General features: G+C 38.6%; 2 protein-coding genes across 4 annotated transcripts; one reads left to right on the top strand and one right to left on the bottom strand.

Annotated features, from left to right (window-relative positions):
- Positions 1 to 57: 57 nt before the first annotated feature.
- LOC122530843 (heparan-alpha-glucosaminide N-acetyltransferase-like) lies at positions 58 to 5871 on the top strand. Of its 3 annotated transcripts, XM_043658196.1 has the most exons (13): positions 58 to 439; positions 1111 to 1239; positions 1887 to 2020; positions 2106 to 2221; positions 2503 to 2668; positions 2755 to 2959; positions 3413 to 3580; positions 3673 to 3794; positions 3863 to 4023; positions 4281 to 4455; positions 4532 to 4644; positions 5012 to 5225; positions 5303 to 5871. In XM_043658196.1, exons 2-12 carry the CDS (start codon positions 1117 to 1119, stop codon positions 5191 to 5193), a joined length of 1665 nt encoding a protein of 554 aa, XP_043514131.1. In that variant the 5' UTR covers positions 58 to 439; positions 1111 to 1116; the 3' UTR covers positions 5194 to 5225; positions 5303 to 5871. The 3 variants fall into 3 exon arrangements, with proteins under 3 accessions (XP_043514131.1, XP_043514120.1, XP_043514138.1); XM_043658185.1 differs by lacking the exon at positions 5303 to 5871 and having other exon boundaries at positions 5012 to 5270; XM_043658203.1 differs by lacking the exons at positions 1887 to 2020; positions 5303 to 5871 and having other exon boundaries at positions 5012 to 5270.
- LOC122531069 (protein piccolo-like) lies at positions 5381 to 21608 on the bottom strand. Its single transcript, XM_043658648.1, has 12 exons — positions 21550 to 21608; positions 19575 to 19597; positions 17612 to 17688; positions 15941 to 16328; positions 14604 to 15127; positions 13690 to 14000; positions 13393 to 13580; positions 13167 to 13295; positions 12836 to 12892; positions 12633 to 12758; positions 7963 to 10520; positions 5381 to 5972 (listed from the first exon to the last, which is right to left on the bottom strand). Exons 1-12 carry the CDS (start codon positions 21591 to 21593, stop codon positions 5910 to 5912), a joined length of 4488 nt encoding a protein of 1495 aa, XP_043514583.1. The 5' UTR covers positions 21594 to 21608; the 3' UTR covers positions 5381 to 5909.
- Positions 21609 to 22261: the final 653 nt, after the last annotated feature.

Here is a 22261-nt window from a genome sequence, read left to right on the forward strand (position 1 = left end):
CCGATACTGCAAGAGATTGCGATGGTTCGGTTAGGGGCCAGGTAAAATTCCTCTTGAATGCCAGGTGAAATGTCAGTCAATGCACCCACGTGATTCGCTGCGAGTCAAGCCGGCCGTGTGTTTGCCGGCATACGGGCGCGATATTAAAAAGCTGTCGCGCTATTCTCGTGCCAGCTTACGCCGATTAAACCGCGGCCGCGCAATATTTAATCGTGAAAACGATGAAACATCGATATATACGTATTGTAATTTACCGTTAAAATTGGGATTATCGTTGTGAATTATCAAGTTAACGTTAGTCACCTCCTTTGCATTGACTATCTCGTGGAGCATCAACAATTGTTCTTTCTCGTGCCGTGACGATTGCTCGACTTTTTTCTCTCCTACGGCCCTTGCAGTTGTAATGCATACATTGTGATTACGGAAAACAATATTGAAGGTATTTTGTGTTTCAATTTTTTAATTCTTTTTTTTTTTTGCGTTCTTCAATTAAGCGAGGTACATTTATGAGAGTACTTGAAGATATTATCGAAAGATTGATAACGCGTTTAAATGAAAATCAATTAATGAATTTGATTATTTCATGGCAATATTGGGTGAAAGACCCAATTAGATTAGATTAGACAAGCCGCGAGACTCTCAGAACTTGTTCAATCAGAACTAACTAGAAAGTCATAATGCATTGATTATTTTTAACAACTTTATATATATTTTTAAAATATATTATTATTACTATTACTATACTATATATTATATCATAATATATTATTGTTACTAGTATTTTAAAATAACAATTTTATATACAGGTATCAAGTTATAATAATTCATAAAGAACTCTCCCATTCAAATTTTCTCATTCTTATATTACTTGTACTTTTATCACCTGTATCATTTTTATAGCTCTACAGTAAAAGGCAGAGGAGCGCATGGTAAAAAATTCGGTTTTTAGCGTTCCACTTTCTCGGTCGCCGTATATAGAACGTCTGATAAACCTTTTCTCTTAAATTAAGGATGCGTGTTAAGTTTAACCGTCAGTCATGATTCCTCGCGCGACTTTCGAAGCGTGTACCGTGATTTTTTCCTCCCAAGTGTTATTTATTTTGCGTGCAGCGTGACATGGAGACGACGGCTGAGTGGTTCTGTGATCCATACATCCTTGGATACGACGAGGCTTGCATCAATCTACGCGCAGAAAATTCGAATGTCTGGTTTTACCTGCTTTCCGCAGATTGCGCGCTGGTGAGTCACGCAAGGACACGCTCTTTTTACGCTTTGCATATTCTTGCCCGTTTCTATACAGTACCGTTTTTTTTTTACAAATCTTTCAAGAATTTTAATTCTTTTTAACAGATATTTTTCTTTTCTTAAAACGCTCCATTTTTTTAAATTGAAATCGTGAATGTTAATTGGAATCGTTGATTTCTGAAGTTGAAATTTCTTTTATAATAATTAGACTGCGGATGTTCGTGCCTTTATGGAAAATTTAAATGTACAAAAATAGAATATATGTACAAGAATATACGAAAAGTATAATATATAATATAGTATGTATAAAATAAATAAAATACAGAATATATAAAAATATCTACATTCCCATTTTTTAAATTGCACTGGCATAAACATCAGCGATATATTTTACTTAATGATATATAATATATTTTTTATAATACAGACGAGGAACTTATTGTTATTGTTAGCTGGAATTGTTTTTCGACTCAAGAGATAAAAGTTACGTTATCTTATAATGTTATCTAATAATTTATTGATGACACTGAGGACATAAATGGAGTTGATAATTCTTAAATTTTGAAATTAATCGACTTCTTTAACAAAGATTTATTTCTCTTCGTAAAAATTTAGCCACATTGAAAATCGTTTCATTGCAGTGTCCATACACTAGGCTGAAACAGATCGCAGTAAATCAGAGTTCTTCCGTGACGATCGATACTGTCAGATCCTCGAGCATCAGAATCGTGGATGCCGAGGATCCTAGCGAATTTATATCCGCTAAAAATACCAGGTACTGAAAGGAGTACCACGATTCTGAATAGTGTTAAATTAAAGATATACTGAATTTTTACGATTTGCATGTTTTTTCGTTTTAGCGACGTGATCTGCGAGCTAACACCGAACCTGGGACAATTCGGTGTGTATGAACTTGCCGTGCAAAATCGTAGCTGCGATTTGAAGGTTCTCACTCCGCCAACTTATCCTTATACAGGCAAGATTCTACTTTGTCAAATTAAAATTAAGGAATAGCGAATAGTTTTGTAAATCGATGTTTAATTTTTTAATGCAGATTTTACTTAGTTCAATCGTAACATCAGATTAGCTCGATAATTTTGAAATGTTTATTAAATGGCAACAGATAACGATTATCTCGGATCGAATTCAATTTTTTATTTGAAGTGCATCCGATAGCATCTCGGTTGGAAAAAATATTAAGTATGGAAAGATGGTGTTCAACGATGTTCTTGATGAAAAGGCCAATTTTTTTTCCAGAACTCTTTGTTATTTTTGGAGTGCTGATACTCGTTTTGTTCGGCCTGTCCGGCTTGAAATCGTTGTGGCACGTATGCAGAGAGAAATATGTGAAAAATAGAGGGGATGATACTACGCTGAGACAATCCGCGAAACGTCGAGTGAAAGCGATTGATACGGTTCGAGGGTAAATCGTCTCATTCCATTTATATTTCTTTTAGTCTATATCCAAAATATCCAAATGTCGTATTCGAGAAACGTTTAATCTTGCAGGGCGTGTACATTGTTGATGATATTCGTGAACAATGGATCGGGCGGTTATAAGACTCTCGGTCATGCAACTTGGAACGGATTACTTCCGGGGGATTTGTTGTTCCCTTGCTTCACATGGATCATGGGGTTGTGCATCCCCATAGCGATGTCCAGTCAGATGAAGCGCACGGCATCGAAAAGCACGATATTGTATGGAATCATTAAGGTAATTGCAGGGGAAAATACAAAATTTAATTTCCATTGAAACAATTGCAGAGGAAAAATAGAATTCAAACGTGGAAAGTCGTGTATAGAAAGTTAAAGATCTGATATAATGTATTAATTACGTGTTAAAACTTAAAATTGGAAAAAATATTATATACATATAAATTTTACTAAAATAATATTAAAAGAATTTAAAATCTTTATTAATAAATTTACAATTTATTTCTTTTTCCAGGCATAATATTAAATTTTAAGTATATAACTATTAATATTTTAATTAACAATAAATCAAATTTATATAAACAAATGATTAATATCAACAAATCATAAAAATATTGGTATATATTTTATATATAATATTTGCTTTATGATCAGATATTATTCGATCATCTTTAAAAGATGATCCAATCTCTTGAAACTTAAAACTTTAATTTGTTTATATTTTATTTGACAGAGGAGTATCCTTTTGTTCCTGATTGGAATGTCCCTTAACACCATGAGCAGCGGTCCCCAATTGGAAACCATTCGTATATTCGGTGTTCTCCAACGATTTGGTCTAACTTATTTCGTTGTCGCCCTGTTATACTTTATCTTTATGTCGAGGAAATCAAGCAAGATACAAGTAAGTGTGCACATATCTATAGGCGAAAGATTTTTGTACGTATCTTCTTCTCAAAAAGATCGGCTGAAAAAACATTTCATTTTCATTCACAGTCTCCAATGTTACGAGAAGTGCAAGATTTCCTTCTACTTCTTCCTCAATGGTGCGTGATGCTCGTGATAGTGGCCGTTCATTGTGTCATCACATTCTGTTTGCACGTTCCAGGATGTCCCACGTATGTAGGTGCAATTGAACGAACGAGATTTTCCTCTTTACGGAAACATCAAAAGCGATTGTTCTTAGTGGATACCTTGGGCCTGGTGGTCTTCACGACGATGCGAAGCACTTTGACTGCGTGGGCGGCGCAGCAGGCTATGTCGACAGAATGGTACTCACAGAAGCTCATCTGTATTACTCAGCTTCGGTTTATAAATCTGGACCGTACGATCCAGAAGGAATTTTAGGTACTGTACAAATTTCGATCGATAGATTTTCAATTGTTTTCTCAACTTTCCTTTTGAAAGTGACAACATTTTGCAGTTACTGCAGTTAAAGTTAGAAAGGATTTTTAATTTCTTTCTAATTTTTCTTTTCAAGGGAACAAAATCTCAGAGTTCTAAAATAATCTGCGTCTAATATCTCTATGTCATCCTAAGGTCGCCACTTTTTTTACCATGTTTAAAGAATCGAATTTGTAATCGAAGATGTTTTGCTTATTAAGGTACTCTCACCACGGCGTTCCAAGTTTTTCTTGGCCTGCACGCTGGCATAATCATGATGACTTACAAGGACTGGAAAGAACGCGTAATCAGATGGTTAACGTGGGCTGCGTTCCTTGGCTGCATAGGTTGCGTTCTTCATTTCACCAACGTGATCCCTGTCAATAAGAAATTATGGTACGTCTCTGACGAAGAACACCAGCGAGCCAGTTACATCATATAAAATTGTATTCATTGATTATTTTATATGTAGGTCACTGTCATTTGTATTTGTGACCACATCTTTTTCCCTGGCCTTCCTCTCCGCTTGCTACTTGCTCGTGGATGTCGTCAAGGTGTGGAACGGTGGACCTTTCCGAATCCCTGGTATGACTTTCACGAGATTATGCAATTACCGAACAGGTTTCGCGATTTAATACCCGTTTACAAAGTTAATGCCACCGAAAAGATGCTTGAGATGTAGTTGACACAGTCTTTATCATTTTAACACGTTTTTTTTTTTAAAAATCCTGTTAATTAGACGGATATTAAAAAGTTATTGTTTCGAATATTGTGACATAATTTTATTACAAAACAGATTAGATTATTAAGATAGTTGACAATAAGAAATTGTCGAAATAACAGATAGTTGACAATAAGAAATTGTCGAAATATCTCAAAAAACTTTATGGCAATGTGGTTATGGTTTCAATGTTCCACTATTCTATGGTTTCAATATTCTTATTGTCCATAGGTATGAATGGATTGTTGCTGTACGTTGGCCACATGGTGTGCTACCAAAATTACCCTTTTCACTGGAGCATCGGTAGCATGGAAAGCCGAGCACTCCGTTTATGCGAGGCCATTTGGGGCGCTGGATTATGGGCTGTCATTGCGTACGTCATGCACGCGAAACGCACTTATATCACTCTGTGATAATTTACTTTCAACACATTTTATATGCATATGTATACAGAGCAGAAATTTTGTAAACATTGCTTAGAAAAGACTAATCCAAGAGTTATTATTATCCATTTATTCGTAGTGTATTTATCATTATCCAAATGAGAAATGATCGGAGATTGCAAATGGCAGAGGAGAATAGACTGATCTGAAATGAGGATTAATGTGAACTTTACAAATAATTTATTTTACACAACTTACATAAATATAGCACAATGATAAGATCGAGGTAACATGACGGTATTGGTGCGAATGCACGTTCGCATCGATTCCTTTTCTTTCTCGAGAAGATGACGAAACAGGGAATCATCGCGACCAGTCGCCGATTCAGCTCAATTTCCCAAGTAGCAGAGAGAAACCAGTCGCGTGATTCGATAAAAGTGGATATCGTTAGCCTTCGATCGTTCGAATGATCGATCGATCGATCTCCCTAAGGATCATCGTGTTCTAACAATATGCACACACCGTGGGATTAGAAGGTAGAGGGAAAAAAAAAGGAGTGAAGAGAAAAGAAAGTGGAAGGGACAAGACGAAATACTATACGGGGGCAACAAATACGATGGCGTGACGTGAAAAGATGTCAGGAGAACTCCTGGCGGTATCGATGGTCGTCGCGTTAAAACGAATCGCTACGAATCGTCGTAAACAAAATAAAAAGTAAAAAAAGAAAAGGGAGGAGAGAAAACACACTAGCAATGCCATGTTTCTGAAGGAGGCACCCGTCCTTGCTCAGTAATCCGTTGCATCTGGACCTAAAAATTCAGAGAGACCGTGTTATTAACGTTCTATGATTGTTTCATACTTTGGCTAAAAAAAAAAAAAAAAAAAAAAAAAAAAAAAAAAAAAAAAATAAAAGAAACAAAAAATTGCTCCTACTAATAGTGGATCGAATAGCGGCGAGCATGTCAAAACGTGGAACTCTGTCGCGCTACGATTTTTATAGAGAATAGAGATTGCTCTTTATCCAGAAAGGATTCGGCGTCGTCGAATTTCTATGATTTACTATGATTTCTAGTTCGTTCAAAGTTTACTGGTTACTCAATTTCATTGAAACATAGTCTTTCACTTCTCTTTTGTTAATCTTCAACTGCGGTTACTGGGAAACCATGAAAATTTTGAATTAAACTACTTACTTTTAATATAGATTAATATAGTTACCTATGAGCCGACGATACTAGAGTTAAAGACTATGAATGATAGAATGAGTGAAATGATCTTGAACAACCAGTTAAGATTCAATAGCAATAATTAGAAAAGTGAAGATTGCAATAATTCTGATTTCATGTAGCATACAAAGTTAATCAGAGCAACGAATGACACTGATATATCGTTTGCTCGAAGCACATGAATTATTTCGATAAGTGGCAATTAGCGATCGGCGGATTAATTATCGATCGAGGCTTTAATTAATGATAACTTATTCTGGCCGATTTTATAAACAGCGTATTATGTGAACAATCGTATCGGTTCGATAAATCGCGATTTAATCGTCGCGCTGCTAATTAAGGGCATAAATTGAAGAACGGAGCAGAGTCATCGTGCATGCATACATGCATATTTATCATTATTATAACAGAAACACGATTTAGCGTTATTCACATTGCAGGATACGATCGAGCACGTAATCAAGCATGCATAAGATATTTTTATCGATAACATATTCGATTGTGGAACGAATCGTGAGACAACAACCCTACGCAAAATCACACTCTACGAAGTTTATCAACGTAAATTGCATCGTCTTCATTTCGGGGATTTTGGACTCTGAAATGAAACATGGGTAGTAAATTTTGTACATGTGTCTCAATATTCTTTCTAAGAAAAAATACTGTGAGAATATCTCTGTAAAACGATTTATCATCGGTCTTTATCGGTCATCGATACCATTGGCTATAAAAGAAACAAAGACGGCCGCTCCCCAAAAAAATACAAGAAAAACAAGAAAACCGATAAAAAAAAAAGAAAAAAAAGCAAAGGCATATCGATCCAGGAGGTAACACAAAACTAGACTCACATCGTTTCGATCAGAGGCTGGTTAGTGACAAATTTCAGATCAAAGAGCAAACAAAAAGGAAAATAAAAAAAAAAGAATAAAACTTCGAGTCACGGCTGACGGGATCGATCCTTATGCAGAGTGAAGAAAAATTGACACGAAGAAAAATAAATAAATAAGATCGATTAGGTACAAGATCAGCGCTCAGTTGGAGAGCAGCGCGAACGAAACGACACGAGTAAAATAGAAAAAGTAGAAGAAACAAAGACAAAAAAAAAAAAGAAATGTTCAAAGATATACTAGAACGACAGAGAGAGAAAGAAAGAGAGAGAGAGAGAGAGAGAAAGAAAGAGAGAGAGAAAATAAGTAAAATAAATAAAATATAGAAAATGAAAAAAAAATCAGGAAGAAAATGCGAGTAGATAAATATATATATAAATATATATATGGAAACGATATGTACCGATAGAAAAAAAAACCACGTAGCCTGTAGCCCCCCGGGCATATAGTCAGCCCAGTCTTGCGAATCTAGAGAAAAGTTGCGCGAGGCTCGTCCGTGGACCGGTTGCTCGCGGCCAAACGCGGCCTCATTCTGCCCCGGGCCATCAGCAATGGTCGCTTTTTAGGTTCACTTGGAGGGACAAGGGATTCGAAGAGGATGAATCGACCGTCGAATCGGCCAGTTTGTTCGTTCGCAACGTCTGCGGCACGCTTTTTGTACTTTTGATCCGTGGACAGAGTACATTCACCTTGTACGACCACAACGGCCTTCTACTTTCGAGTACCTTGAAGGCCAACGATGGCACGACATCGTGATCCAACGATTGCGCCGGAGATCGCGAGGTTTTCCACGCTTGGTAGTACGGGTCCTCTTTGCAGGAAATTCGATCTTGGGATCGCGTCAGGGGATGACCTTGACGGAAGACGTCGCCATTTTGATCCGGTATCGCCGTGCTGTCCGCGTCGTGAAGCCTTTTCCACGATTGTTCGCTGATCGGCGAATATTCTGGAGAGGTTACGCCGCTGGAGTAATTGGAACAATAATTCTCGTCGTAATTGAAATTGTTGCTGTTCAAAGGTAGGCTGAGGTAGGCTTTCGTCGTTGAGGACTCGTTGCTTTTCTCGGCAACTTCCGGAAGGATCGAGTCGTCGTTCAGAAGCCTGAACAATCTCGAGTGCGTCTGAGTTCTCTGATACTTCCTCATGTTCTTCGACGAGGTGCATTCCGAGTCGGTGTCTGCCTCGGAGATCATGCGGCTCATGTCGGAAGTGACGCCACTGTCCTCGTCATCCGTCTCTTCCCGAGAATTCTGTACGCTCAGCAGGTGCTTCGACCCTTTCCCTGTTTTCTCCTCGGCGTCCTCCTCGGTCTTGCTTCTCTTCGAATCGTCGCTGTTCTCTTGCGTATCGTCCACTCGTTCTACCTTCGTGTCCGCGTTTTGAAACTTGTCGGGAGGTCTTTCGTTGCGCTGCGAGGACTCGTCTGTCCATTTGCATTCAGAGACGATCACTTCCGGCTTCAGAACGTTTCTGTTAAAGTCGCGCGTCTCCGAACTGATTTCCTTCGCCACGTAAACGGAATTACTCCCATTGTTCTCTCTGCTCGCTGAATCATCGTTAATTTTCACATTCGCGCGTTCTTCGTGGACTTTGTTCGTCCTGTCATCCTCCCTCTTCATGCTCGTCTTCCTCCTGATCGTGAACTCTGTCTCCACAGTCTCTCCGCAATTGATTTTGCTAAACCTAGTAGGAATCTTTCTCAAAGTGAAATTCACGTGAGGTACCACCGGATCCTCGTTCTCTTTCGTCTTACTCTCCACGGTTTCATCCTTGATTCTTTCGTTAGACAGATCCTTCGGCTTTGATCGTTTGGCATTGACACTCTCCTTTTTAACTACAAAATTCGCGGAAACTTCGGCAGTCCTTTCCGAATGACTCTTACCCTCCTGAGTCTTCGATCTCCTACTTTCTTCCCTGTTATAACCTCTTTCGGGCTTGATCGTGCTGTCTCCGACGATCACCGTGGTCACGTCCTCGTTGTTTTCAGACACGGAGAATTTGAACCTTAATGGCAGGCTGACGCTGACCGTCGGCGCGTCGGAATCGTCGGGAGGATCGTCGATCGCTTCAAAAGGCGTCCCGTTCCAACCTTTGACGCTTCGACACTCTTGAGGTCTAGGACTTTCGGACTCCGGTTGTTCGACGTCCTCGTAAATCACGCTCAATTGATGAGGGAAAGTGCCGATCTCCGTTTTCTCCAACTCCTGCTCCTGTTCTTCGACGTCGTCGGAGTTGGAGTTGTTCTTGTCAGACGACTCGGAATTTTCTTCCTCGTTGCAGGACTCTTTTCCTGACGAATTCCTCTCGTCGTCGTTCTCCGTGCTCCTCCCGTGAGCATTCAGCCGCGTAGAATAGGCCAAGTAAGAATCGGAGTCGTCGCTGTCCGAAGAAGACGTAGAAGAATCGTTGGAATCGCTTTTGAACGACTCGATGATCGACTCGTTGTCGGATTGCGACTCAGAGTCGGTGGAGTCGCTGGAGTCGCTCGTGTCGATGTAAGTGTAATTCGGAACGTTAACGTTGAGACTTCCGTTCGGGCAATGCTTCGTCTCCGGCATCTCCGGACACTGATCGTCCTCGTTTATCTCTGATATGACGATCTCGTCAGGTATCTCCTCCTCGTCGGTGATATTCATCGCGGTGGTACAATCGCTGTCCTTGCTACTGTTGCTCGCCGTACGTGACACGCTGTTCCCTTTCTCCCACTGCTGATCCTGTGGCTGATCCTTCGCGTCGTCACTCTCCCCTATAATTCTACTTTCGTATCCTCTGTTTCCTCCTAGGTTATGCTCCTGAATATTCTGTGGAATATCTGGAATATCTGTAACGTTCGTCGTTGGATGAATTTTTGCTAGTAGGGGATTTTCGCCGGTACGACCGGCTTGTTGACAGTTATGGCTACAGTTATTGTTGTTACTCTGCGGAGGAGCAGGGGCGACGTAAGGTGGATAGACACTGGCGTACGCGTTCATTTTATCGTTGGTCGTCGGATCGTACTGAGGGTAAGGTACTGGGTAATTTTGTTGATGATTGTAAATTGGAAAGTACACGTAGGCGGTGTTGTCGGGATGATAAGGATAGGAGTCGTTCGCGGCACCAGGATACGGAAGAGGATAGTAACCCCACCAGCCATTGTCTGGGGTCCAAAATGGAGGCGGACAGGGAGAGAGGAAGACACCCTGCTGATTGCCCGGCACGTTATTCTCTGTTTGGCAGTGGTAATCTGCTTGACGATTTTCTTGCGTGGCTACAACAAACAGCACAATGCATTCAGACAAGATGTTCAACTGTTCCTATTTGGGGTATGGTGTGGTCTTGCGTTTCTCCCTTTTTTTTTTTTTTTTGCCGTTTATTTTGCTTCTCCGCCTTTTGTCTGCTTCTCATCGTTCACCCGCTTCTTTCTTAGACACTTTAACACGCGTTTTGGGCTTCGTTCTGGGCGATGGAAGAACGAGCGATAGACATTTATTTCACGTTCTCTTATCTATAGAACTACGAGAGATTAGATAAGGATCGCATCTCGATTGCACGAGATGTTTATTCGCGATGTTGTACGTACAATCTGTACGTGATAACCGAAGAATGAGAGCTTTCCTTCTCTCCATCCGTTTGCCAAAAAGGATGTATTCTGTTGTAAGAAAATTTTGTTAAAAAAAAAAATCTCTAACATACTCCAGTGCTTTCGAAGTTTGGAGCATGATTTTCTTTTTAGACGACCGAGATTTTTCTTCCCTCATTTTTTCTGGAACGCATGAATGTCGTAATTGTGAGTTTCATTTCTAATTTCGATGCTTGAAGACTTGAATAATTTAATTATCTCGTGAGAGTGGATGAAGTTGAAAGCGGTATCGATACAAATAAAATATTTTAAAATACAAACTTTTTGAGTAACAATTTAACATCAATATCCGTTACTTTCGATTCTTCCTCACCCAAACGGTTAATACGGTTAGCCGTCAGAGAACGAAATAAATGTCTGCGATCGATCGATCTTTCCGTCTGGCTCTGAAAAATCGACGGATAAAGCGAGATCGGAGCGATTTTCACGGAGCAAGGATAAGCGACGAAGTGTAGTGAAACGGCTACGAAAGTGTGATAGAAAGATAGATAGATAGAAAGAGAAAGAGAGAGAGAGAGAGAGATAGAGGAAGAGAGAAAGAGAGAAAGAAAAAACATATGATCCTGTGTTCAAAGGAAACGTTCGAAAATTGTGAACGCAAAACGCAGCTCGTCGATGATCTTCGACGGGACACAAGCGATTCCAGTTACTTTTCCATTAGGAAGAACATGCTCGTACGACATTTTGGACTGGATTGATCGACCAATCAATCGTGATCCAGAATGATCGTAGTACGTAGTTCGCATGCAAGTTTCGGATCACTTGTAGTTTAGATATTATGTATCATGAAAAATCCCAGCGAGAATTATATAAACACGCGTGAAATCGATTAATAAGATAACATGCAAACATTCCCGGTTGGTTAATTTACCCAAGTCCATACGTTTGTCGTGTATTAATTTCTAACAGAGGAACGGACTATTATTTCAACGTGGACAAAATTGGCTTTATCGTTACGACGATCGTTACGACGTTACAAGGAGCATTGCTGTTACTACTACGGTACTACTACACGATCGATGGTAAATAGATGAATAACATCACCTACCCCATGCACTCTTGTATTCGTTAAAACGTTTTAAATTACTCGTGTTTAAAGACCATCTCAGTAGCAGTTACTTTCTCTCTCTTTTTTTTTTTTTCTTTTTTTTTTCTTTTGACGAAACAAAATTTCGACCGTTCGCTCGATAGATCGGCGTGTCAATCGTTAAATACAACGTTGGAACGTTCGGAATAAGGTATTGCGTGACAAATTTCTTTCGCGGCACGAGTTTCATTCGCGACGAGTTTCTAGAGAAAAGAAAAGAGAAAAAAATATATAGAAGAAAGAAAGATTTAGAGAATTATTCTCAACGAAACTAGAACGGACAGGGTCGAGAGGATTTTCGCCGAGCTGAAGACCGATACCAAGGAATTTTCGTTGTTCCTGTGAACACAGGATTTTCGGGGGATGTTCCAGCGACGGCACGCAATCGTTACTTCAAGTGTTTTAATTGTCCATTAGAATGGTAAAGACGCTTGTCACTGAACATTAATGTACAATGGGTCAATAGAAGCTTGCTGCGATTAATTCATCATGAACGAGTAGCGTGTTCCTGCATGAATTATGAGGGTATTCGCGTTTCCTTTCTTTTCTTTTTTTTTTTTTTTTTTTTCACTTGGAAAGATGAGAAATTTCTTTTTTTACATTTGGCGAGATCGTACACGTGGCGATAAAAATTTCGCCGCTCGGATACTCACCGACGCTCTCCGGTGCTGTCATCGCCTGCAATATCCTGAACGATCTGGAGGGAATCGCGCTGCCCATGTATTTCTTCGGTTCTGGTACCTGCTGCTCGCTTGGTGGTAGATTTGCCTGCGTTTCTTCTGCAAACGTTCGCGCTGATCGTGAATGTTTTCTTGCTTGAAATTGACGAAAAGTTTAACCTGACTAATTTACTTACCGAACGTCTTCGAATTCCTGTTCTGCTTCTTGTTTATGGCGGATGGTGGCCGTTGCGCTGTAACATACAATTTTAAAATATGTCTCATTCGTTTCGCAAGTAGAGTATGTTTCTTGCATATTAGTCTACAGTGCGTTAAATACTACACATATACGAATCGTTCAAATAACCAGTATGCAAAATAATTTCAAATCTTTTGTTTTAAATTGATTTCAATTTATTAAATTGACTTAATTTATTTTCTATTTTTATTTTAAATTTAGAGGCGTGCAATGATTTCTCCACGCAACGTCAGTTTTATTTCAGTTTTTGTACTGATTTTGTAACGTACTTGTGTTCACAGGGGCAGGAGCGTCGCCAGATTCCGTCATAGTCTGCAGGAAACGGAAAGCGCGAGATGGTATGGCTCCACCGCGATATCTCGGGTCTTCCTCGTGATGAAGAGAAGATTCGTTGTCGACTGTAAACAAATAAAAAAAAAAAAAAAAGAAAGAGCACATGACAAACCGAGGAAGCGAAGAGAGCTGATTCAAACTCAGAAACTTAGAGATCTTTACTTTGTTCCTTGAACTTGCTCATCAGAATCCTGTCGTCCTCCGACAACTGAAGTTTACGCATCTGCTCGGTGTCCACGTCGTTCGACGAGTCGGTGTCTGTGATCTTCTGAAGAACTCTGAACGATCGAGACTGAACCGGACCGGAATCCGACTGCTGCACTTGCACAGGTATAATACGCTGCGTCACCCTAATGACGATTCGAACATTAATTTACTTGAAATCACGAATATTCTCGACGAGTACGAGCAACCACACAAATGGTGTAAAAGTCGCAACGTTCCCCGAAGCGGACTTACACTTTCACATTCGGATTCTCAACGTTGGGCACGTTGTTCCTGACGATCGGTTGCGAGTACGGGCTGTTGGAAGTAGCAGCACCAGTAGCTGGCTTCTTGTCGCTTCCCTCGATCATGATCGGTATGATATACGCACCACCCGACGATTGTTGAGGCACCTGATTCTGAATCTGGTTCTGGGCTTGATTCTGAATCTGGATCTGATTTTGAGGCTGCTGTCCCCATCGTTGTTGGTGGTGCGGACTCGGTTGCTTGAACTGATGGTGACCAGGCTCTGGTTTCACGTCGAACACGGAAGGTCTGTCCTCGATCTGAATACAATCATCATGCGAGTTAACGCATCTAACGACGTATTTTGACAACAGCGAACAACGTAATTATAATTTTAATTCGACGATATCGATGAATTTTGGTCCATTGTTCGCGATTCAAATACTTCTCCGGTGACTTTTCAACTGCATGTTCAGAATTAAGGATTTCGTTAGACAATAAGGAGATAGCTCCGCTTTTTAATAATTTAAATCAAATCAACGAACCAATTTAATAATTTAAATCAAATCGAAGAACCAAATCCAAAATATCCATGTATCCAAAATATGTTATTGAATTCACAGTAACAAATTCTTCTACTCTCAGATGTGAAATCTATACCACTCGTTCTCTCAAATAAACGTCAATTCAACTATTAAAGCTGCCTCCTTCAAACGCTTCTCTATTCTAACCGACCAATAACAGAAATCTTCGTAGATAACCCAAACGTCAATCGCAATCGTCTTCGATCACTTCATCACACTTTCACGTCTGGTTCATTGACAACAACCAATCGTTGAAACGAAAACAAGTTACCAGTAGCCAGCTCGTGAAGTTACTACCTTCGAACAACAATTGTGCCTGATGATATGGTAAACACTTACGCGGATTGGTATCACGCGTTCCTGCAGCTGCGCTGGAGCATTCACCTGTTGTGTTACAGGACTAGAGAACGGACGTTTCTGTTGTTGATTGAACTGCTGGGGCTGCTGCTGTTGCTGATATTGATACAGTTGAGGCTGTTGAATCTGCTGCGGTCTCTGCTGAGTCTGTTGAGGTGGCTGAGACTGCGGCCTCTGCTGCGTTTGCTGCCACTGTGGCGGCTGTTGCTGCTGCGTCTGTTGCTGAATCGAGGACGGCGTGTAAATCGGCGGCGACGATGGGCTATCCGGCGAAGACGTGGATGAACTCTGCTGCCTGGTCACGCTGGAACGTTTCGCCCATTCCGGCAACTCCTCCTGCGGTTTGTTCTTGTTTTGTAGCCACGGTGTCGGTGCCTTTGCCAGAGTCACTTGTGTCGGCGTGCTCGGGACACTCTCGGGCGTGTTCGGTTGAATCGTGATCGTCGGAGTTACTTTGGCCTCTACTTTGCTCACGAGCTTCGGCGATTCCTGTTGTTTCTCTGGTGCTGGAACGATGTATTTCTTTGGTTGATAAATGGATCGTGATGGTTTACGCATTTACAGAAAATGCAAAAACACGTAGGATAGTTGATGAAACATTTAGTATCTAAATGAAATTTCTCTAATCGTGTTCGTGGAAATATGAAATTGTACAAAGATCTGCTCTCCTTTTGGCAGTTTAATTTTTAACTCGATGATGACGATGTTGTCAGTATTGATTGATAGGGTTCAGAAGATTCATGAAATTGAACTTTTCGCGAGAATCGTCTAACACATCGTATGAAAATCTGTTGGGAAATATTCACCAGGCATGCAGTCTCCAATCTAAACTCTAATTCAGACCAAGTGTACGTCACTAGAACACTTATCATTAACCTCTTGCGCTGGAATGACGTGCCACGCACGTCGAGAATTCTTTTCTCCCAACATTTGCAACATTTTCTCAGTTTCAAGTGTATTTAAATGTAACCCGGACAAAACAAATGATAAGTCTATTACTTCTTAATAATTTCTATCCAGTGATATCGATATGAACGGACGAGTTCAAAAGAAAAAGGAAGCGACAAATTATTCTACGCTGTTCGGTCACTCGTTATGGTCCGCGCGAACCAGTTGCCGGCGCAAGGTGTTAATACACCTGTATCTACGTCCGCTAATTAATTTCTCGACACGACAGAATGATTCTTACACTTGCATCGATATTCTATAAATTTTTTAGTCTCCAAAGAAAGAAAGAAAGAAAGAAAAAGAAAAAAAAGAAACAGAAAAACGCTCTCCACAAGTTGCACGTTTAAATTTTTGTCGTCAAGCACACTTACTGGTAGGTTGAGTCCTGTTGGCAGGCGACGTCGGTGGCGTCTTGTTGGCAGGCGTCCTGTTGACGGTCGGTTGAACCGGAACATTGGTCGGGAAGACAGGGATTGCTACTTGGGGTTGAACAAACAAACTCGCCCCGGTGTTCGGCGGCGGTGTCGGCTTCGGTTCGAGCGCCGACTTCGGCGGACCCTCGATTCCCTCGTCGTTCGCGTTTTTCGCCACACGCCGGGCCATTCGCGGGCTACGGATCTGAGACAGGTCCAATTTCCCGCCCATTCCCGGTGTGTACGTGAACGGTTTCTTATCCTTGGTCAGCATCGCGTTCTGAATGGCCGCTGGCGGCTCGTAAGCATCGTTGCTGGGGATCTGCGGTCTTTTCGTCGTCGGTGCCTACGGTTCAAACGTTTTGTCTCAATATCTTTGCTCAGTTTTCGATTTTTAATTGTAGGAAAACAGAAGCCTCGCGCATCGAGAACTTTTTTTGTTCCAAAATTGTATAGTATTTTCTCAGCTTCAAGTACATTTAGGTAAAACAAAATGGGCAAAACAAATGATAGCGACAACATACCGACGAATTCAAAAAGAAAGCGACGAGTTGTTGCGTACGTATTTGGTCACTCGTTATGGTCCGCAATCGGTTGCCACCGCGAGTGGTTAATAATCAAGTTTTTTTGTTCAAGCTCGAGAATGTGATTGGAATTATTAACGTTAATGACAATCAATGACATTTTAGGCATTTTAGTGAAGGTTCACTCTAAATGTAAGATCCTGATAATTGAAACTAGCTAGAATTCTTTGAGTTAATTAATAAAAATTTCTGGCTTCCGCTAATATTGTAACGATTGGTGACGTTATTGATTGTTGAAAAGTGTATTATAGTAAATTTAAATATATCTCTTTATATACGTGTATTTGCAGATTTATAATCATACGTAGTAAAATTCACAAAATTTTATTAATTCTTGATGAAACTTGGCTAGTGAAAGTTACTCCTGGTCGTTATACATATGTACGTCGTTATCCCGTGTTAGGTGAGATTTTTAAATACGAAAGTTTTTTTTCGTTTTTCTAAAATCGAGGATATTTCACTTTTGCTCGAGGCTATTTCCTTCGTCTTCTTCTTTCTTACCACGTATTCATATTATTTCTAAATACGCCTGAATAAAGAGAAACGAGTTCGTGAATTGAAGACAAACACCGGAGCAGAGTAAACGCGGAACAAAGAAAAGATCCAAGATCGTCTTTGGCGATAAAGATCATTTAAATTATATTTATATAATTTATTATACATAATATTTTTAATGATATATATTATATTATATATATTATATATATTATATATAATTATATTTATATTATATTATATTTAAATATGTAATGATAATTTAAATGATTATAATTATATTTACACCTGGAATGTTTCGATACAGGTGTACCTATGTACATATATTTTTGATACTTTCATTTATTTGGATTATGTATATTAATATGTATATTAATATTTATTAACTTATGTATATATTATTTACATAAGTTAATAAATATATATTATTTACTTAAGTATATTAATATTTTTGTATAATATTACAGTCAAAATCAAGTGTATACACACGTATATGTGACGCCCGCTGTGAAAGTGTTAGGAAAATCGGCAAGATTCGCTTGCAACTTACCTCGACGGTGTTGATCCTCATGGCTGGTACTTGACCAGGAGGTGGCGGCGGCGGTGGAGGAGGCGCGGGACAAAGTCCTGGAACGATTAGCGATTTAGTGGAATTGCTAACGAAGAGGGCCAGGTATGCGGGACGTGCGCGCATCATTGCACTTTCACACGTTCCCGTATGCTTCGCCGAAAACCCCGTGGCCGATTTAGTCGGCGGATTTACCACCTTCGTAACCTCAGCCTCGTCTCTCAGTAATTCGAGTTTAAAATTTGATTAAAACAGAGGCATTAAAGCATATTAATGTCGACAACATTGTTTCTATTACGAGGGAAATTTATTAACGTTGAAAGAATTCGATCAACATTGTTGTTGGAATTTACAGTTTCGAAATTATTTAATTTCAGAAATTTAGTTCAATTTCCACTGCAGAGAATGTGATATGTGAAATAATATCCAATGCATCGCAAATTTCAGCAATCTATGATTAACTAAACAGGATAGCTAGTTAGATAGATAGATGGATTAGCTAATTAAGAAAAGGATTAAATAAACAATTAACAACAAGATTAATTAAACAATTAGATTAACTAAAGTAAACAATAGAAATGCTGAAAAATGTTGAGAAATATTCATAAAACGTATTAACAAATTTATTTATATCGTAGAAGCTTAAAAAACGAAGCATATTTATCACTATCGTAACTTGATCTTCATCTCTTAAGAGCTCAACAAATTTACAGTAGTGTTGAAACGATTGATAAAAAGTATCAACAAAATCCAAAAAAAGTATCAACGTCTTCGTATTCACAAAGATTAAAATGATAAAATTCGCGTGATTTGGAAGAAAATTTTCCTTGTATTTATTATTTTATACAGCTGAATGGCAAGAATGGGCGAGAGTTTTTTTAAAGCAGAATACTTTGGAATCTAACTTTTTATGGGATTAAGTTTCACCGTGATCAAACGTGTGAATCGTAAAATCGTGTAACGACGGTCGGTGGTGAACGGTAAATTTCCTCGTTTGTTCAACATTCGGTTCGTGGTCTGTCCTCCTGAGAAAATGGGTCCACCGTTCTCGTGATATCTCGAAGAAATTCGTTCGTAATTCGTACACACATAAAAGGAAACTGCCAAATGTTCGTTGCTTCGAGAGATACGGAAACCTTATGTGAAACGAAGGTGAATTTTCTGTTGCATAAGAATCTTTCTGGGAAGAATATTTTTTTAGTTTTTAAAAAATCGATATAAAAAGATACTGTTCTCAACTTGGCTTTCTAGGAATTCATGTTAGGCACTGTTGATGTTCAAACGTCTCCAAAAGCGTTGAAAAATATTTTTTCATGATTGGATCCATCGCGATCTTGAAGATCGAATCCTATCCTTTACAAACTTGCTCGAAACGATTTTGTTTCGCCATTTTATTGAATTTTGGATATTAGAAAATCTGAGAAATCTGAAATGTTTCGTTCTCTAATTTTAATAATTAGAGTTGAATAAAATGGTGAACAAAAATTGTACAGCAAGTTTTAAGGGGTCGTTGTAAAGAAAAAGTTTCTATCTTCAAGATCGTGATAGACTCAGTCACGAAAAAAATTTTTCAACGTTTCTAAAGAGCTTTCGAATTTTTACAATTAACTAGAGAAATTTCACAGGATTGTCAAAGCGAAGATTCTGTGTTTTGAAATGAGGCCAAGTAGATTATTATATAATTTTTTTACGAAGTTAAACAAAAAAAAATAGTTTAAAATATCGACAATCTGTCATTGTTAGTAGCACACTTATGCTCTTTACTGAATTTGCAAACCTCGAAGGATCTAATAGCACAGCTCGAGCTTTCCGTATGCTGATTATCACGAGACAGCAGTTATTATTTGCATACGTCGCATATCTTCTTCGTTACAGCAGTTTTTATGAGTATTCGAGTCTGCAGATTATTTTAGTCGAATGTGGATATACGTATGTAAATACATACCTGTTACTAGACCGTCCGAATTCCTGAAAAAGGAAAAGACATAACTCACTTAAGAGGACGTAGTTATCGAGGCATCAACCCTTTGTAATTTCATAGTGTTTTTATCTCGAAGAAATAATTTACCTTGTCAAACAAATTCATCGAAGTCTTTTGCATAATAAATTCCTTGAAATAACTTTTTCACGTAAATTTTCTAATAAAATGTTCGTGCAATTGCAAAGGGTTGGCAAAATTTAAAAAAATGATGAACATAACATAAATAGTATTTTCTACTGGCTTTGTATTAAAAATGTTTCCTAACTGTTTCAACAAACACGGTTATTCGTCCAAGAATCACTCGATATCATACGTGTATCTACGCGCTCTGTTATCAAATTTATTCTTAAAGTTTGTTAAAGTAGATACAGTTGTTGCAACTTTACGAAATTTCCAAGATCTATCATTAAACAGATACAGCAATGGCAAAGCCATAAACTTCACCATATCGAGACATCGAAGGCAATTTTAATCAAAGCAGTAGAATTGCTGGTTATAGAAATCGGCCGCGTGAAATGCAAATCAGTTAATATCACGTGTTTCAGTAACGAAGTTACAATAATTATACTTATATTAAAAAAGAAATAGACATGACGCGTGTGTTGATAAAATAGTGATTAGATACATGTTCATTGAACGTGTAACGACTTAATTTAGTTGATGAGTATCAGAGACATGTACGTGGTCGAGAGTACTATTTAAAAGTCATTTTCAAACGACGATTGACATTGACACTCGCGGATTAATTCGCGGATCGTAATTGAAGTCAATGTTAGGAACGAAAAGGTCGCAGAAGAATTTCCAAGAGCAAAAGCAGCCGTGACGAATGATTTTAAACATTCATGGGCGGACAGGCCTATTTTTTCACGTTACGTGCATAAATTGGATCGTTCATCTCCAAGTTTGAAAATTCGAAAAAAATTACTTAGGATACCTCGGAGTACTTATCAAACGTTCGTAAAATGAATTTAAAATTTTAAAATAAAGATTCTTTCCGGAGAAATTTTTTTCCTTTTTCTTTTGTCTACGAAGATCGATAAATTATTATATTGCAATATATAACAATTTATAGATATTTAATTGAGATTTAATTTTGTTCATTCTAAAATACTAATTTTGTTCATTTGCTACGCAGAATTTGTCCCATTGTCATATCTGAATTGCGACAAAATTTCGGAAACAATTAACCAGACGATCGTCGTGGTAAATATGTACGTAGAGAGATATCGACAAAGATTGGATGCATTCCTGCGTTATCAGTCGAAGGCTGTTGAACGTTGAGTCACATCGCACGGTTATTGGTATTTCGGTGCACTTACGTGTGCTACATGATATTCGCGAGCACCAAGAACCACTGTCAAAACGATAGCTTTGACATTGCGTTAGTGGTCGTGCTCTAATTACTCTAATTGCTCTTTCAAGAGCATTACTCAAAGTTAACATCATGCTTGAAAATTGATTATTCGAATCGTTCCAGCCAACTTTGTAATTCAATTTTTATGAAATTCTTTATTAAAAAATTCTCATAAAATTTTTATAAATGTAACTCTTGCAAAAGTACAGAGCATTTAGAAATATTTAGAACAGGATATTTCCAAATGAAATTACCTACATTTTTATCTTTCTCGAGTTTACAATTTTTCTTACAATCCCTATTTTACATATTTTTCTTCTTTTTATAGACTCAAACTTCTTTTTGTTTTTATTATATTCTTTCTACTTCAATGTTCAAAAAATTAAAAAACTAAGATTCGAACTTTCGTTTAAAGAAGCTGCCTTGTTTGAAATGTTCTCTAACACGCTTTCTAACAAAACTTTGATTGTGTCGATACTTCGAAGTTTAACGCAACTCTTATTTTAAGACACGTTACAGCCACCGTGTGCACTATGAATAAGTGAATTCATTAATTTTATTTGTTTTACCGTAGGGATGTTTCACCGAGGAAGACAATTCAGCCGTCTGGCTGAATCCACCGAGAGCATTAAGTGACCTGGTGAAGTAAGGAGCTCTAAAATACTTGAATCGAAGCACCTTTCTATTTTCACGTGCGCAGCAGAGTACTCGAGAGCGCGAGGATTTATTTGACCGATTTATCTGCTCGGTTGAACTGCTTTTGGAATTATCAAGGAACGAACAACAAATGGTGAGCCACGCATATATATATGTATATATATATATATATATATATATATATATATATATATATATGTATATATATATGTATGTATGTATGTATATATCAATAAAATAGCTCGTTACCATCCACGTCGGACATGTCGTGAGTTAGAGAGGTGCGATTAGTTTTGTAGACATCAACGTTGGCATAGAGTGGTCGGTGTTGTTCGAATCTCGGGCAAGTGTTCCAAGTAGAAGCGAGAGATTGATTAGTACGAATGTCAAATTTCGATCTGTCCGGCGTGGTAGGCTGTTCGTTAGGCCGATTTCACACGAAGACGTTGGGTATCGTGATTAGGCGTGATACGCGTATCAAGAACTGCGTTGCATTAGTGATCACAGCAATACCGATCGATATCGATATATCAATAATTACGACACTGCGTAGAAAAATATACTAATTCCATGAAATATCAAATACTAATTCTATGATTATCAATACTCATTTGACAATTTTTGTGGAAGCTTCGATATC

Source organism: Frieseomelitta varia, unplaced genomic scaffold, assembly GCF_011392965.1.
Source record: "Frieseomelitta varia isolate USP_RPSP 00005682 unplaced genomic scaffold, Fvar_1.2 scaffold_135, whole genome shotgun sequence".
NCBI classification, from domain to species: domain Eukaryota; kingdom Metazoa; phylum Arthropoda; class Insecta; order Hymenoptera; family Apidae; genus Frieseomelitta; species Frieseomelitta varia.

What these genes read in the sequence shown, in the direction of transcription:
- LOC122530843 (XM_043658196.1), top strand. Translation starts at nt 1,117, where the DNA reads ATGGAGACGACGGCTGAGTGGTTCTGTGATCCATACATCCTTGGATAC. An exon ending in ATATCCGCTAAAAATACCAG is followed by an intron (nt 2,021 to 2,105) that starts GTACTGAAAGGA and finishes TTTTCGTTTTAG; the next exon opens with CGACGTGATCTGCGAGCTAA. An exon ending in TATTGTATGGAATCATTAAG is followed by an intron (nt 2,960 to 3,412) that starts GTAATTGCAGGG and finishes TTTATTTGACAG; the next exon opens with AGGAGTATCCTTTTGTTCCT.
- LOC122531069 (XM_043658648.1), bottom strand. Translation starts at nt 21,593, where the DNA reads ATGCTCTCGGTGGATTCAGCCAGACGGCTGAATTGTCTTCCTCG. An exon ending in CAACAGGACTCAACCTACCA is followed by an intron (nt 15,128 to 15,940) that starts GTAAGTGTGCTT and finishes ACATCGTTCCAG; the next exon opens with CACCAGAGAAACAACAGGAA. An exon ending in CAGGAATTCGAAGACGTTCG is followed by an intron (nt 12,759 to 12,835) that starts GTAAGTAAATTA and finishes GAACGTTTGCAG; the next exon opens with AAGAAACGCAGGCAAATCTA.